The 17,944-nt window shown below is 34.6% G+C and overlaps 1 protein-coding gene across 1 annotated transcript; it reads left to right on the forward strand.

Moving 5' to 3' along the window:
- Positions 1 to 585: 585 nt before the first annotated feature.
- ube2z (ubiquitin-conjugating enzyme E2Z) lies at positions 586 to 9,634 on the forward strand. Its single transcript, XM_027139129.2, has 7 exons — positions 586 to 1,448; positions 4,019 to 4,091; positions 4,333 to 4,520; positions 4,821 to 4,932; positions 5,498 to 5,610; positions 7,553 to 7,643; positions 8,487 to 9,634. Exons 1-7 carry the CDS (start codon positions 1,057 to 1,059, stop codon positions 8,661 to 8,663), a joined length of 1,146 nt encoding a protein of 381 aa, XP_026994930.1. The 5' UTR covers positions 586 to 1,056; the 3' UTR covers positions 8,664 to 9,634.
- The last annotated feature ends 8,310 nt before the right edge of the window (positions 9,635 to 17,944 follow it).

A 17,944-nucleotide genomic window follows, 5' to 3' on the forward strand; every position in this document is an offset into this window, starting at 1 on the left:
TGGTCGCTAGAAGGGGGTATTGCACCTTCTGTCAGCTAACCAACAAGATGTCGAAGAAGATCGGCTTGGCTCGATGCCCTCGCCAAGATGGCGGCATTGATGTAAATGAGAAATAGAATCAGAACCAGGTTTTTTGGCCAAGTGTGTTGATACACGCAAGGATAAACTATATATAAATAAAAGAACATTTTCCAGAATTACACCTTTTATATAGTTTGCTCATATCCACTGATGTAATTGTATGACTAAAAGCAAAATGTATGCTTTCAACAAAACAAGAAATTTAAGCTCTAGTTTGAATTTGAGAAATCTTTTTGGTTTTTTATTATTGTTTTTTATATATATATTTGACATGACCTATTGCAAGTACATAAGAATGTGCCATTATTTTACAGTTTCATGTACATTTGTACATACAATTTGTCTATATTGTATATTTCATTCTGCTACACTGTGGAGCTTCTGTCACTATAACAAATTCCTCGCATGTGAAAACATACCTGGCATTAAAGCTCTTTTTAATTCTGATTATGATTCTGAAAATTTACCCAGAAAGACTTTTTTTTAGTGGCTGCATCCATAATGACGTCCTACACTTTAGTGTGAGTGCCCTACATAGGGTGTGAATTAAAAGCACGATACAAGCTTTGAAGTGCACTAGAAAATGTGTGTCAATAGGTGGCGTTATTCTTATTATTATTGCTCCTTACTGGAAGGAAGTATACGACAACAGCGACGAAAAGACATCCGTAGCCGAATACAGAGCGACGCTGGAGTCTTTAGCTGGAAAGGTGTGGCTTTCCCAACATGTTGTACGCGTGTTTAAACTTATTTGCTTGAACACCGAGAGTGACTCTTTTATTACACACTGTATTCAGAGAGACGGTATGCAAAAGGAAACAAAATAGGGATGATGCCGTAGAAATGGTTTCTCTTCGTGCTGTTGTAGATTAACGCCAGGTTCTTGAGTGAAGAGAAATTAGAAACTAAAAGAGGAAATAGTGTTGAACTGACAGCTCGAAATCCCAGAGCCATCCACGGCAGAACCGATAAACGATGGCGGACGACGTTGGAGAAGAAGCCGTGGCGTCCAGTCACGGTAACGGAGCTCAGTTGGTACCGAGTTTAGGTCACTTTTTACCGTCCTCCCCTCCTCCCGCAGTGGCTGCAGAGACCGGCCTGGCCGCAGCATCCCCCGGTGTAGCGCACCACATCACCTCGGACATGGAAAGCCAGGAGAGCGGTGTTGTTAGCTCGACCGGCTCGATGCTAGCAGCCGTGCCGCCATCTCTGCCGCCGAGCATCGGCCTGGGACTAACCGGGGCTCCTGCGAATTTGGCTGGAGCAGGTCTTCTGTCTCAGATTCACGCCACGTCCTGGGACCCTACACTGAGCACCGACTGGGACAACGAGAAAGCTTCGCAACAGTGCATTCTGCGGATAAAGAGGTAGCATAACGTTAGCATGCTAACTTAGCTAGCCGAGCTGGGATGCTTGTAATTAAACTTAAGTTCTGTTTACTAATGTTACTTAGTAATGGGTGTCACATTACCCCTATGTTTTATTGCAATACAATTGCAATATTTTCCTAAAAACATCATGCATCTCTAAACTCTGTCTCACTTACCAACAATGTTTATGTAAAGTAAGACCCGAATGTCATTTAAATTCTCCTGTCCTTATGATAGATGAGTGTAAATATGAGTTTAACTGAAATCATGTACAATTTTCTTTTACCTATTAACATGATTCGAATATAAAAGTAATGTAATAAAAGTAGTCATGTTTTCTGAACAAGTTGAACTTTTGGTTCCCAGCTAGCCTCTTAGCCGCTTCCGTTTAACAAGGTAGAAGCTAATTAACACGCAGTTTAAATGAATGTTTTGTCGCAGCTAACACTGAATCATTTAGTGAAACTGGGAATCGCTCCAAAAAAGAGCCGATTCCACACAATGAATTTGATTCAGCAGGCTGCTTAAGTTTTACTTTGGAAAGCCAAGTAAAGGAAAAAGTCTCTTGAGGTGACCTACCTGAAATAGTAAGGGTACTGACACCCATCCGAGAATGTGACGCATTTATTTACTATTTAAATACTGTCGCTATTTAATCTATATAGAGTTCACAGCCTTTGAGTTCACAGCTTCAGGATACCCGATTTAGTGCTGAATCAGGTTTATTGGCCAAGTGTGTTGACATACTCAAGGAATTTGGTTCCAGCTGTTTGTGACTCTCAAAAGTACAGACATAAATAACATTATACTATACAAGACAATGCAGACGATGTGATACAATATAGACAGTATGAGTATTAAATATGAATACAGAATATATGACTGATCAGTTATGTACATAAAGTATGAGAATGACAATATGCAGCAGTAGTAGTGTGTAACCTATACGGATGATGTGATGACTGACAGTTCTGATAATGCGGTATTTGTAGATATGAATTTTGATATGATGTGATTTTGGCATGAACTGACTAAATGTAGCAAGTAGTATTAGAATTGTAATTAAATGTTATGTAGAGTAATGTAAATACAATGTAATGTAGTCTTTAGGGGGGAAAATAAATGTGTAATTATAAATTTATTAATAATCATTTTCATTCCATACTGGAAAACTGAATTAAATAGTGAGGTCTTTAGATATGCCTTCTAAGTTCTACTAACTACCCTAGATGTTATAGATCGGCTATAGCTAAACACCCTGGGCAAAATCTGCTTCTGCAACTGAACTAGACGGTACACTGCCAACAGCCTGGAATACATGTATTATATGTAATTCCTGATGTTTAGATGTTAGGTCTTTAGGTAGAAATTCAAACACCAGCGCGTACGTTATGAATCACGTTGAATTAAAGTGTCCAACAAATGAAGAAATCTTGTATCCATATGTTGCAGTGCGTTTATATCTGTTTGCTACAAACAGGTTTTATGTTATGAACAAATTGTACTGCTTGTTCAACCGTAAATAAATCTAGAATTTTTCATCTTTTGGTCAGCATGCTCTCTATATAAATCGTAGTCTATGGGTTGCACAGTTTTGGAACCTGGGGGTTTAAACTTTACAATAATATTACATGCATTATTTATAAAATTATATTGAATGATGATTTCTACAATGTGAATCACATTTCAGTGATCCACATATTGTCATATTATCCACATATTTTTGCACTGTGATGCACTTTTAATAAATGTAAATTAAAAATTATAATTCTAGAACCTGAGTGAATGTCTTTTGCTTTATTTGTAGACTCAGTGAAAGTAGAGCAGATCACACTATATTTTTGAGCCTTTTCCAAGGAAAGCAATCAGGTCCCCAGAGAGAAATCCTCTTGATGCTGACTTCAGGCAGTAAATGGGAAGCTGCAGCCAAGGATTCTGTCAGTAGACTTGGCAAAATTCCTTGAGTTTGAAGTAGAGTGGGCAGGGTGATGTACAGTTTTGCCAGTTGGCACTGAATTGTACATTTTAAAGACTGTTATGCTTTCGAAATGGAGATGATGTGTGAACTATTGAGTAAGTAGACACTTAAAATAAGCCAAACAGTTCATATGTGTTCATTTAGAACGTATTTCTTGTATTTCTTTATTTGTTTATTTTCTTTTTTTAGTTGTAGCCACTGTAGGTCCCCGATTTTATCCTGAACTCGGTTTACTGTCTTTCTTTATCTGCATGTTCTCCATGTGCATGTGGGTTACCGCCCAGCTCCAAAAGATATGACATTAGGCAGTTTGGTTCAATAGATTGCTCTAGGTGAGCATCTCATTTCCAGTGTGTTTGGCATATGTATGATCTAGATCTATCACAACCCTAAATTGAAGAATCTATTGAAGATGAATAAATGAACAATATTTATTGTTGAACACTACCATGTGACTCTGGAGATTCTTGTCTATAAGGGACACCTAAAACAGAACCGAGATGGGACAATGGACATTGTGCCACTGAGAAAATGTATTTCAAATTAACTTTATTTTATTTCACTGATCTCTGTCTTTATCTGCATGCAGAGACATCATGTCCATCTATAAGGAACCGCCTCCTGGCATGTTTGTGGTTCCTGATCCTCATGATATGACTAAGGTGAGCTTTGAATACCGAATATCCCTCTGCTCAGGTTTGCATTACTTAAAATGTAATTAAAAAGACATTAAAGTTATTGACTGTTTTAAACTTGAATTCTTATTATAAAATATTTTAATTAAAAACTATAAAAATCATGGATTCTATATTAAATTTCTTTACACCCCATCATTTGTGTTTGGAAGAATATTCTATGAACTGGTCAGTAACATTATTCCACTGACATTTCTGTTTTCTGCAGATCCATGCATTAATCACGGGTCCCTTTGACACACCATATGAGGGTGGATTTTTCCTTTTCCTGTTTCGTTGCCCCCCTGACTACCCCATCCACCCACCACGAGTCAAACTTATCACCACTGGACACAACACCGTGCGTTTCAACCCAAACTTCTACCGCAATGGGAAAGTTTGCCTGAGTATTCTTGGGTAAGATTTTATGCTCCACCAAATAGTCCAAGATTCATAAGATGTTAGCATAGTAAAATGAAAATACTTTGGTATACAGCTTTGATGTAAAATAATAGTATCTAACATGATAGGTTATTTAATAATGTTGGAAATCTTTGTTCAGGAATTGCTCAGATGGTCTGAATAGTTGATTGGGGTAAGGAACCTGTAAGGCAGAAAAACCTGAGATAAAAGAATTCAGTTTAAAAAGACCAGCAATAAAATCAAGCTGTTTGAAATTTAAGTATGACTTCTCTGTGTCATGCATTTGATATTCAGGACATGGACAGGGCCAGCCTGGAGCCCTGCTCAGAGCATCTCCTCGGTCCTCATCTCTATCCAGTCCCTGATGACCGAGAACCCATACCACAATGAGCCAGGCTTTGAGCAGGTATTTATCTTTCACTTCCCCTGGAGTATATGTTTAATGATTTTTAAATCTATGAAAGATATCTACCATTGACAATTAAATATTCCAATGTTTCTCAATCCTTGTCCTAAAACAGGCTGTTTTTGCAGATTTTGTTTACTACCTGCTTCCAAATGAACTTGTCAAATTCACTAGTTGATTAGCAAGCTTGAACTAGGGGGACTGAGTGAGAGAGAGGAAGGAAAACACCAAGATGTGTAGGACAGAGGTACTACTGGACTGTTCTTACCAAATCACCAAGTTCCTGCCTAAAAGATTCAGTTTCATTATGCAGCATACACTGAATCGAACAGGCCAATAGTATAGTAAAACAGTTATCTAGTATCCAAATCTTATTCCAGCTGATCTAATTTTGGTTAGAAAGCACTTTTTAATTTTTAACTTAAGTCTAACACAGGGGATTTTTGGTCACAGATGGGATCTCACCATCTCCCAACAATAGTGTTAATGGTTTTCTGTGCACCTCTTGGGAACCCTCATTTGGTTTTGTTTAATTTTGCTGATTAATGGTTTCTGTAATTGTTAGGAGAGGCACCCAGGAGATAGCAAGAACTACAATGAGTGCATCCGCCATGAGACAATGCGTGTGGCTGTCTGTGATATGTTGGAAGGAAAGGTGCACTGTCCAGAGGCCTTGTGGTTAGTAATTTTAATATTTTATTGTTAAAAGCTTTGAAGGTTTTGAATTACACTGGCCATAAAATGTCTAAACACACTTATTAAAATGGCAGCCCTTTTATGGAAAAAAAAGGAAAACAAATAAATCTTGTCAGAACATTTCTACCCATTTCTACCTAACATTTCTAAATCACAACATGTACAAATTAACTGAACAAGAGAATCAGAATCACCTGGTGGCAAAATGTACACCATTTTAGAATTGGGCATCTGGCTGTTTTCAAATTGAACAAATTACAATCAATCTAATATTTAAATGATCAAAATCAGCCAATTCTGTAGGATAATCTTCACATCTTCTTGGTTTCTTCTGACTGTTTCTAGCTACGGTCTGCAAAGATCTCGCAAATCATGTGTGGCGCCTCACTAGTTGAAAGGTATAAATCAGGACAGAGGTATTAAAGAATTTCAAAAACATTAGCATAACCATAATCATAAAGACTGTCATCAACAAATAGAGAACATGGAGCACCACAATGACATCACCAAGAACAGGATGTTCTTCCAAAATAAGAACAAGAAAAAGTTTACCGGGAAAGATGTGAAGAGAACTACTAAATATTAAAGGTGTCACAGGAATATCTTTCAATATTTCTGGTCTTCAGATGGATGGGGTAGAGTGGCTAGACAGAAGCACTTTAAAAAAAAAAAAAAATAGTACAACACCATGTGGCAAAATGTGTCATGGTCTAATGATTAAAAAAGTTACAATATTTCATAATTCCACTTGATTATATAAAAAAAGACACCTCAGCATTCCCATGGTGCATCATGGTGGTGGTAGCATCATGCTTTAGGGCTCACTGTTCACCAAAAACCGGGGTTTTTATCAGGGTGGAAGGAATCATGAACAGTTACAAATACCAGTCAATTTTAGTGCACATCCTTCAAGGTGTCAGCTAGTAAGCTAAATATAAAAAGGATTTAAAAGGAATTTTACCTTTTAGCATAATACCCAAAGGACACATCCAAATCAACAAGGGAAATGGCTTAAACAAAATAAGCTCAATGTTTCTGAACGTCTATCCAGAGCCCAAACCTATATCTAACAAAACTTTGGGGTGACTTGAAGCAGGCTGTGTTTATAAGATGCCATTACAATTTGATGGATCTTGAATGTTTTGAAAGACAAGAAGAAAATAAAAGAAAGAATAGACAAACACAGCCTTGTCTGATTAATCTCAATTTCTGCTGAGAGACACAGATGGTAGGATCAGACTTTGGTGACGTTATGATTCCATGATGTGTCAACAGTCCAGGCTGGTGGAGGTGGTGTGATGGAGTGGGGAATGTTTTCTTGGCAGACATTGAGCCCGTTAATAACAATCATCACTCGAATGCCACAGGATAGCTGAGGATTTTTGCTGATCTTGTGAATCCCTTCATGGCCCATCTTCTGATTTTCAATGGCCTCCCAAGTAACAAGATCTGAATCCACTAAGACATCTTTAGGATGTGGCACAAAAGGAGATTCACACCATAAAGGTGCACTTGGAAAGTTTGCAGGAATTGTGTAATGCAATCATGTCAACATGGACCAAAATCTCATAGCAGTGTTTCCAACATCATGAAGAATCCAGACCATGAAGTATTGAGGCTGTTTAGAGAGCAAAGAGAGGCTCTAAGCTGTTATTTTGAACACTGTATATATTGTTTATAATAAAGGCATGTGTACGTGTGTTTACATGTGTGTTTATATTGATAATGATCTATAGTGTTGAAATTAACATTGTGAAAGGAAGTGTTAAATGCTCAGGGATACAGATCAGAAAGTCTGGGGTTCAAATCCAGCACTGTTGAGCTCCCATTTTTGGGCCCTTAAGCAAGCCCTTTAACCCTCTCTACTCCATTGCATCATGGCTGACCATGCAATCTTATCCCAATTTCTATTTCTGTTTTTCAGGAGTGTGATGGAAAAGTCTTTTTTGGAGTACTATGACTTCTACGAAAGTGTTTGCAAAGAACGTCTTCACCTTCAAGGGCAAAACATGCAGGTATTGGTATATGAGTAAATACAATGATCAGCTTTCTGCATAAAAGAAGACATTTTAAATACATATTTTGCATACCAAGAAACACAGGAAAGAAGGTGCAAAGATTCACTGAAGCAAACTCCGCTGGAATAAAGCTAAATAAAGAACACAAATCTTGACAGATATTTAAACAGTTAGCTGCCCTAAGATTTATTGCAGCTCATTAATGTCACTCATCATCTCTTAAATTTTGCATTTGTTTCCATACATAACTTAACATCCTTAAGATTTGTTGGTCAATTCCTTGCCAGTCTCTATTTTTTCACATCATCTTCACATAAAATGAAATCAATGTTTGCATGTCCTGAAGTGTTTCGCTGAAAACCCCCCTTTTTTTAAAAATAAATAAATAAATAAATAAAAAATAAAAAAAAAGACAAGCTACAAATGAATTAATGTAAATGTTGTCTTTCAACCACACAACTATCAAGAACTCAATAAATAAAAGTTTTTTTGCTGTGATTTATACTGATTTGTAGAAGGCAGTGTATGACTTCTGGGAGCATTATAGCAGAAATCTCAGGAAGAATCTTGGAAATATTTCAACTTAGATGACACAAAACAAGGTTGCAGATGTAACAGCAATGGATAGCTAAACAATATTATTTCAGATTTAGATATTATCACATGCAAACCTGGCATCTTATTGTTTCTTTATAAAACATATACTATTTAATCATTAATCTGTGAGAGTTAAGGAACATCTACAAAAATGTAAATGTTTTGTTGGTATAAGCACCTTCATTTTGTCTTAAAGGTATGCAAACGTTTGCATATAACAATTCTGGCTTTTGCTCTTCCCAGGATCCTTTTGGAGAGAAGAGAGGCCGTTTTGATTACCAGGGTCTGTTGGCACGTCTCAGTGCCACACAGAGGCGATTGCGTGAAAAATGCCCTCCTGAGGACAATGACGGAGACTCAGATTCAGACACTAGCTCATCTGGAACAGACCCAGATAGCCAGGGCAGCTCCCAGCCATAGCGTGGCACAAGGAGAATATGAGAAAGCACTTGTCTTTCCTCCACCTCTGGACGCTTTTTAATAAGCAAAATGCACAGAGCATTGAGAGAAGTTTTGAAGTCTGCTGATTAGCACAGGATTAGTCTAGTTCCTGTTTCTTTTGAATGGTTTGTTTTCCTCTCTTTCTCTGCTAGCCAGTGGTTGCCTCTTTTCCTCACTGAGGAAGAGATGTCAAGTCATTTATAGGAATGGGACTAGAAGATGCAATGTGTATGAGTGTGAGAGAGATGCTATGCGTGTCAGCAGTTCAGCACACACTCCGCTTATCGGAGCACATATTTACTTACCCCATTATTCATTTCATCTGTTGGTCATTCTCTCTCTCACGCGCACACACACACACACAGGTAGAATAAAAGCTGAACAGGACACCACACAGTGTAGTGCTCTGGTACCAACCCAGCACTCTGTTTCCTGAGCATATTTCTGTTCACTTAATGTCTTCATGGTAATCTCAACATTTATCCATTAAATCATTAAAAATATTTTGAATATTATGAATGGAGTCATAATTTTGACATGAATTCATAATAAATTGCTTTATCTGATCTAAGAAAAAAGGCTGATGCAACTAAATGTAAATACCTAAATATTGTGCATAGAAAAATCTTTATTTTACTGTTAATTGTGCATTAAATGCTATTGGAGAGACTTAGTGTGTTGGTATATTTTGGTCAGTAGGCTCAGCAGCTCTTAATTTGGGTTATGTGTGTTGTTGGGGAGAGTCATCATATTTGTATTTTGTTTGTACAGTCAAAGAACCTTATTCATGTTTAGCCTGATTAAATATGTTGATTGAATAAGAAATTAAGGGCTTTCTTTCCTTTCTATAAAATGTTTAAACTCGCACGTTTTTGAGACCTCTAGTACATAATCTGTCTTATTGACCTGAAATACATACTTTATTGGTAAAGTCTAACTCTATCCTTGTTTAAAGTTGTCTGTGGTCTTTTGTCTTGCACTGTACAAATTTCTAATGTAGAGAAATTCCTGTAAGAAATGCAAGATCTTTGGGATTTCCCGCATGTAATTTTGTATCGGGATTGTAATTATGGTTTTAAACCTAAGCGATCAGCTTTAAGGTGTTGTCTTTTAAACAAGCTTTTAAACAATATTCAATGTGATTGTTTAAAAATAAACAGTTTGGTTTGAGGTTGAGGAAAATAGGAACAATAAATTGTTGGTTATTAAATCTGTCCAGCAGATGGTGCTACAAAACAACTGTTCAGTAACAGACCACCCTAATCTTTTCTTTGTCACGTGGAATCCACAGGTATGATTTTGGATATATTCATTTGAGATTCAACATATGAACATGATTTAAGAAAACATTCCCCACACCATTACACCACCAGCAGTGATCCAGAACTGTGGACACAAAGCAGATGGGGTCCATGAATTCATGTATTGGAGTAATGCCAGATTCTGACACTACCATCTGCATGTCACAGCAGAAATCAGCATTCATCAGACCAGGTGATATTTTTTCTAATAGTCAAATAGCCTGTGCCCACTGTAGCTGTCAGGAGTGCAGCCCATTTACTTCAAACTGTCATGTGTGTTGGACCCTTCTGCTCAACATTGTTAGAATGTATGATGTAGAAAGAAACCATTTCTGCAGTTAGAGAACTGCCTTTAAATGGATTTTTTTTGTATGGTAAGGTTTATTTTTTGTAACCTCCTTTATGTAAACTACTAAATGTCAAAATAGCCCAACTGGTACAAGAAACCATGCTACATTCAAAGTCACTGACATATTTTTTCTCATCATAATCTTGCATTTTAACTAAAACAAATGACTGTTTGCTTTTATATGGTGCACTTCTCTTATTTTGAAACTTAACAGTACATGTATTCCTAATAACGTTGCCATGAATTTGCCCATGGGGCTTGGGGAAAAAAAGAAAATGAATGTTTATTGGATCTTAAGTAGTTTTGCACATACTAGTTGAATCCAGTTCTGACCAGACAATAATTTTTACCAAATGGATATTTGTTCCTGTCTAACTTCAAAGAAAGCAGACATTAAAATCTATTTAGACAGTAAATGGTTATCTAATTGTAAATACTAAATTTTCCCATGTTTGATAATGAGACAATACATATGTAAATAGTTTAATATATGCACTAATTACATATATAAATATATTCATTTAGTCAAATTAATTCTAGCTATCCAGACTTTCTTTTCATGGCACACAGAAGGAATCTTTTTAGATTTTATTTTCCTTAAGATACATAGATACATAAGTAGAACTAATACAATTAGTATTTAGAAATAAATTTAAACATTTGTTAACCATAATATATAAAGGAAAATGTTCTGTTTGACATTAACAGTTTATCAACTGCATATATATATAGATAGATAGATAGATAGATAGATAGATAGATAGATAGATAGATAGATAGATAGATAGATAGATAGATAGATAGATAGATAGAAGTACATATAGGAACATATAGAAATAAAAATCAATCATGTTTTGCATAATTTGAATTTCTGAATTTCTTAAACTTTAATTTTCAAACAGGTTACTGAATTATTTCTTCTTCTTCTTATTATTATTATTATTATTAATATTAAACTGTTATATAGCTCTAATAAAAAGAAAATCTAAGTCTTTGAAAGAAGTTAAATGTTGGAAACAAGTGTAAAGAAGTTACACTTCTAATGAAGTTAATGTTTGAAACAAGTGTAAGAGTCATATAATGATAGTGTTACAGCTGATAGCATTCTATAGTTCTAACGTTTATTTAGATCAAATTCAGGTTCACTATTGAGATCTTGCTTTCCTAATAGAAAACCAGCTCTCGTTTATCATTATCATAAAACAAAATACAAGAATATTATTATAATCTGTCACTGTGGACTTTTATGAGGAATTTCATTAACAGTTATTTAAAACAATTTTAATTGAACTAACATTATGGTTAAAATGTTAGACTCACTTCATAGAAGCTTACCAAATTATAATCTACAGTATTTATACACACATGGCAAAAAAACAAGCAAACAAATAAATAAAGATTACTCATATCAGCCATTAACAATAACAAAACTTACTGGTCTAAACAGAGAAATGTACACAACAATAAAGTTGTATTGAGATTGTATAAATAAGTGTATTACAATATAAAATACAAAACAACAGAATCAGAAACAAAACAACAGAAACAGACTTTACCTTGTTATGACACCAAAGATGCTGGAATTAGAACAGGGTTTGGAGCCCCATCAATTAACATGCTTTCTAAATATCATAATCTTAAGAAGAAGAAGAAGAAGAAGAAGAAACACAAATAACTTAGAATAAGTAAAGAAAGTTTACATATTTTTGTATATACTCAGATTAATCTTTCAAACTAGCATATATCAATAATCATTCTGGACGATCTAGTGCAAGATATTACAGATTGATATTTGTTTTCTTTTCTCTTCGAAGACCAGGCTGAATGTGTAGACTTTTGTGATGTCAGTTTACCCTGACCAACAAAAGGATCATCAAATCATCAGATGCGTTCTGCATACCAAAGTTAATCCCAATTAAATTTGCTTGTTTAAGGATGTAGTCACCCAGCAAATAGCATAAAACAATACTAGGTCAAAACCATGACTCTTTAAGCTTTAAAGACTCTTTAATGCTTTAAACTGTGTAGATGTTCACGTGTGATTATGAACTGGTGAGAATTGCGCTCAGTGGGGAGGAGGAGCTTCCTGACAATCGATCTGAACTGGAACTTAACCTGTTTTTGTTGATTCACTACAGATTAACTCTCTGCACAGAATGAAAAAACAAAACAAAACACTGTGACAGACACGCAATCACAACCTTCTAAGCCACAAACAGAAGTTACAAATAAATTAAGAGTTTTACAGGTGAACTGATTAAAGTATCCCGAACAAAACATACAATTACACCATTTTACGCATTGAGAGGCAACAAACTGGACTACAAGCTAATGGTTCCACTCCTAACCAGGCTGTGCTCATTAATAGTAGTAGTATTTCCGATTTCCAATTATAAACGTTTAACTAAATATTCCCATATTTATATATATTTATATATAGGCAAATAACGCGCCTTAATTACAGTTTAATATGCGTTTTATTAGTTTCCTTAACCTGTATCTTCATTAATTCATCGCGTCGTTGAATTACAATAATTGTGCATGGGTGATTAGATCATTCACGTCTTCGTGTAACTATTTAACCTGTTAGTTCTCTGAAAATAAGTCACCTACCGACTTCTTTTACGTCTTACACATAAGTTTTTTGTCATTTTCAAACGACGCTTGCGCTTAATTCATTTGAATAACATGCGTAAAGGTATAAGGTTATTTTTCTAGACACGTACTCGAAACATCTCTATTTACACAAGAAATGAAAAACATGAACTCGTTTGTAGCCAGTGGTGTTACTGCTATAGTCCAGTGAGAAGGGTTTAACTAGCACAAACGAAATGTAAAACTAAGACACGAAGAGATGTGTGGTTTAAACAGATTAACCTTTTACAGAATTATGATGAAACAGCATCATTTTTGAGGAAAGATTTAGCTAAAACTTCAGTTTTGATATGTGTTTACTTTCGAAAACACTAGTACTATTGGCACACATGAAATGCAGCTGGGAAGAAACGGATTAGCAGCATGTCCATGTGCGTGTGTGTTCATGTATGTAGGCTTTTGTATGTTCTTTATCCTCTCGCTTGAGCTGCTGAAGTTGCATTATCTTTGCGCGCCCGCTTGGTGGGAGCAGCTACTTCACTTTCTCCAGGTTACCAAAGCGTGCTACAAATGATTACTGCCATAATTCTCCAAGTAGTTTATGTGTTTGCAGTAGATAGAGAAACATATTAACGACCCTTCAAGACAATACAACATTACAATATTTCATAACTCTGGTCAGTTTGAACGGCTTTAAAAATCTGTTCATAATCTAATCAAAATCTGAAATATTGGTGTGTGATGGTGTGGCGTCATCTAAACAACACTGAAATGCTAGAATCAGACAAGTACAAAAGTTTAAGGTTCTAGCAAGATAATTCTAGCAAGATATTTGGTGATGTTTCTCAGATGTTTCTTTGTTACATCTTGGTTAACATGTAGACCAAATATTGTTAAATTATATATGTTAAGACACATAAGCCTACTAATAAATAATATCACAAATGCTATAATAGTTCTCCATAAATTGGACATGGGTTAGCTGTAGATATAGACACAAACTATCAACTTTAATTTACAACAATTTTAGATTTAGAATGCACCAAAATTTCAATTCGACTGGATTTGTCTATTTATAAATGTATTCATAGTCTATGCTAATCTGTAGAAGTGTGTGGTTGGGTGCATATGTTTTGACATTAGCACATAATAAAATGGTCCATTAATGCATGTTAAGATATTAGTACTGTAAATAAATAACATATACTATTAGTTTTACATTAAATTTTCTAAACACAATTTTACATTAACAGTTCAAAACACTGGTAAGCAGTACATGTACACATACACTTAAATGAATCAATTAATACATTTGTTTCTAATTTCCAGTAACCTGTGGAGGTGCGGTATACAAATGTTAAATGGAGCTGACAGTTCCTTATCACATATAACAACTAATGCTATAAATAACATCTCTAACAAATATTATTAAAGTTGTACAAAAACAGGAAAACAGGACAGCCTGAAAATACAAAAATGAAATCTATCAATTTATCTATAAAAAATATCAGTTTAATATAGCACACTCAATAGACTGCAGACAAATGTGGCTGAAGGTGACAGTAACTTCTTAGTAACTCTAAGTTCAAATGTTTTATACAAGTGCAGAGCTTAAAGTTATTTCAGCAACATTTGGTGTGTTAGGATTCATTTAATTCCAAATTAGGTTATGTAACAATGCAGAAGTGAGAGATGTGTAAGCTGTAAATATGTTTTCTAAACGAAATTTCAACAATGCAGCATTGTGGCAAACCCCTGGACAGTTGGAACAGTTAAGAATAAATGTTTAATTATACAAATAGGACATTTGGCATTTTAGGTTACACAAATGTTTGATCATTTTTAAATAAATGGTCTAATGGTGTATATTAAGATTCTATTAATGAAACCAAATAAAGCATATCAGTTCAATTTGTTTTTCCCTGTAAATATAATTTGTACTTAAATATTTGGTATATAGCCTGAAAATGGCTAGAGTGCTCCTACTTAGCAGAGCATGTTGTGTCTATAGTGTACAGTTTATTGTATGCCTTATTATTATTTTTATTGTGTGTCTATTGTCTGTTTTTATTGTATGTATTTAATTTTGCACCTCTCTGTCTCCGTGTTTTGTATCATCTTGTGTGAAATTGTTTCGTGTAGCACTTTAATTTGGGGGGAACTACATTTCGTTCGTAACGTTGCATCAGTCTGTGCTGAGAGGAACAACAATAAAGCTGACATGGCTTGACATGAGCAAGATTAAACAGAAAGTGTTCTCATTCTTTATCAAAAAACCTGATCTCCGAACTTTGTTGGTACATATTTACTTAAACAGTTCTCTTTACGAATGCATAATAATTGCTATTAAACATTGATCAAGAAGAGTTACAGCTGAAAGATTTTACCTCTTCGAATCAAAATGGGGGAAAGAGACTTTTAAATGGGAGGCGAGCCGTGAGATCGGGGGGTGTGTTTATTACGTCTTAAGATTTTAAAGGAGAACGCGTTTCTGATTGGCTCCTAAACACCCCGCCCCCGTCCCCAACCTCTCTCCATTTTGGGAGCAGTAAATGGGAGATGAAACAGTTTTGCAGTTGATCGTCGGAAAACTGTATCGTTTATGATTTAAAATGAATTAACTTTATGCAACACTGGACCAGAGGAATTGGTCTGGACTGGTCAGGTAGTGCAGAATTACCCCGTGTACAGCATTACATATAATAATTTCTTCTTCTTTCCTTTTTCAACCGTTTCTTTTTTATATATTAGTAATTTATCAGTTTAATTAGAATTAAATGCTGTTCAGGGTTCAGAAAGTTTTTATTTTTTGAATGTATCACATGCATGTTATCTTTTCCTGCTTGTTTATTTATTTATAAACAAGCTATCTATAAATAAAATCATATAACTTCTCTTTCAATAAACTTTTTTTTGGAAGACATTGTGAATTGTAGACAAATGTTTTTGTTTTATTAAGTTTCAAGAGCTTTAAGTTTAATTCAACAAAAGCTCAGCTTTTTGTGCATGCTTACATGTTTAAAAAGTGTTCATCAGGGAGTGATGTGGTTAAAAATCTCTGAATGTATGTGCACAGTCATGTCAATTGTGATTTATCTCCTTATTTCAAAGATTATATTTTCCTGTATTCCTATTTTCTGAACCCCATTCATGGGGTTTATACACTATAATTTATGTACTATAATTGTACTATCAAGAGGTATGCCATTTAAATTCTGTTTAACCCAATTTTTTCTAGTAAAATTATATAAATCTAATTGATGTAGGATTTTTTAGTGCTTCTATTGTGAAATGGTGTATTTACTCATGTTAAATTAATGCAAAGTACTGGTTTATCTTCATGCTTAAACTAAAAGCTGCATTAGGAAATTATTTACACTGCACAAGTAACAAAAGAAAGATTAATGCTAATAGATTTTACACAGGATTAAACAAATTGACATTATTTCAATTAATTCTGTCTCTAAAACATAATTGTGTCGATGTATGTGCAATATAAAACTGTAGACTAAATGTCCCTGAAATGTACAATAGAAAATTAAGACAATTAAAACGAATTATTTATGTTTGAAAAAAAGTGAAAATCTGAATGATTTTTTCCACATCTTATTTGTTTAATTCCTATACTACTGCACTGAACTGCATTTGTTTCAGCTGTTGTTAGTCCACTAATGTCACCAATACTAAAATACCAGCATTTCCCCTTTAACAGGCAGCCTTATTGAAATAAATCTTTTTATTGTAAACACTCCAGTCTTTGGTGTCTGTAATCTGTGTCATGGTCTCTGAACATTTTTTTAAGTGAATATAAGATATACATAATTTGCATGATCATTTTTGTTTACTGAAATTTTTATTCCTGTAATGCACAAACTTAAACCATTGCATTGTTATCATTGTATATATATTTCCACAAATCTTTAAAATTGCAGAAGAGTAATGTTACATATGTAGTCTAAGCCTAAATATAATCATGTAACCAGCCTTGTTTTTTCCCCCAAGCAATGTTGGTTTTTATGTATTGTTATGAGTCCTTCATTTTAGTTTTGTTGCATTAATATTTATTTAAAGCAGAAAGATCTATAAAATCTGTAAGATGTATATACTCTCCTACCCAATAAAAATGAGACATTCCATTTGCCATTCAGTTATGCTATTCCCAACCCCCTTCCAGTATGTGGTCAGGTCACACCCACAAAGCTAATAAGAGCTGTTTTGGATCTCTGGGGGCTGTAATGCCATGGTGATATCTTCAATAGATTAAATAACTAAGTTTATAAAGTTTTTCACATTACAAAATTCTATTCTTCAAAAAGAAGCATTTAAGTTTCATGTCACTTTATAGCAAAGGTCATTATGCTATATATACCATAGTAATTTTAATTATGTTCATGCAATCAGAGTCCTTTCTGAAGTGTTTTTATCAAGTTTTTATATCACTTTTATTAGTCTTCTGATGTTTCTCTGATATTTAAAAAAACAACTAACAATTACAGATTGCTTACACATTACTGTATAACTATAGCACTTGAAAATAAATTAATGTTTTTTGACCTTCTGCCCCATTGATCCAAGTCTGCCAGTGCATGCACAGTGCTATGAACTATGAAACCAAAATCTATATGTATATTGAACAAGGGCCATTAAAGGGCACACATATCATACAGTACATGAGTACACCATGTAATAGACAGATAAAATAATACAATCGTATTGCAGATAAAAACAAATTCTAACTGTACAGTATCCATGACTACACATTAAGAAAAAGTTTGCATCTTGCACCTTTTTTTAGGTCTCAGGTTTGTCATTTTAGATGGCACCCATAAAAAATAAAGAACATTACAACACATGGTCCTATTCCCGTTCAAAGAGAAATCCATGTAGAACCCTTAGTTATTTTAAAAAAATAAACTTTTTAATAGATTTCACTTTGAAATCAAGAAGAAAATATAGAAAACATCATCGTATGAGTAGATTCTAAGAAGAGTGTATGAACTTCCATTTAACCTAAA

The sequence above is a fragment of the Tachysurus fulvidraco genome, chromosome 15 (assembly GCF_022655615.1).
Source record: "Tachysurus fulvidraco isolate hzauxx_2018 chromosome 15, HZAU_PFXX_2.0, whole genome shotgun sequence".
NCBI lineage: Eukaryota > Metazoa > Chordata > Actinopteri > Siluriformes > Bagridae > Tachysurus > Tachysurus fulvidraco.

Bases quoted from the DNA above. Each gene is read 5' to 3' on its own strand.
- ube2z (XM_027139129.2), top strand. From the start codon at position 1,057: ATGGCGGACGACGTTGGAGAAGAAGCCGTGGCGTCCAGTCACGGTAAC. The intron at 4,092-4,332 runs GTGAGCTTTGAA...TGTTTTCTGCAG, and splicing joins ATCCTCATGATATGACTAAG to ATCCATGCATTAATCACGGG. The intron at 4,521-4,820 runs GTAAGATTTTAT...TTTGATATTCAG, and splicing joins GTTTGCCTGAGTATTCTTGG to GACATGGACAGGGCCAGCCT.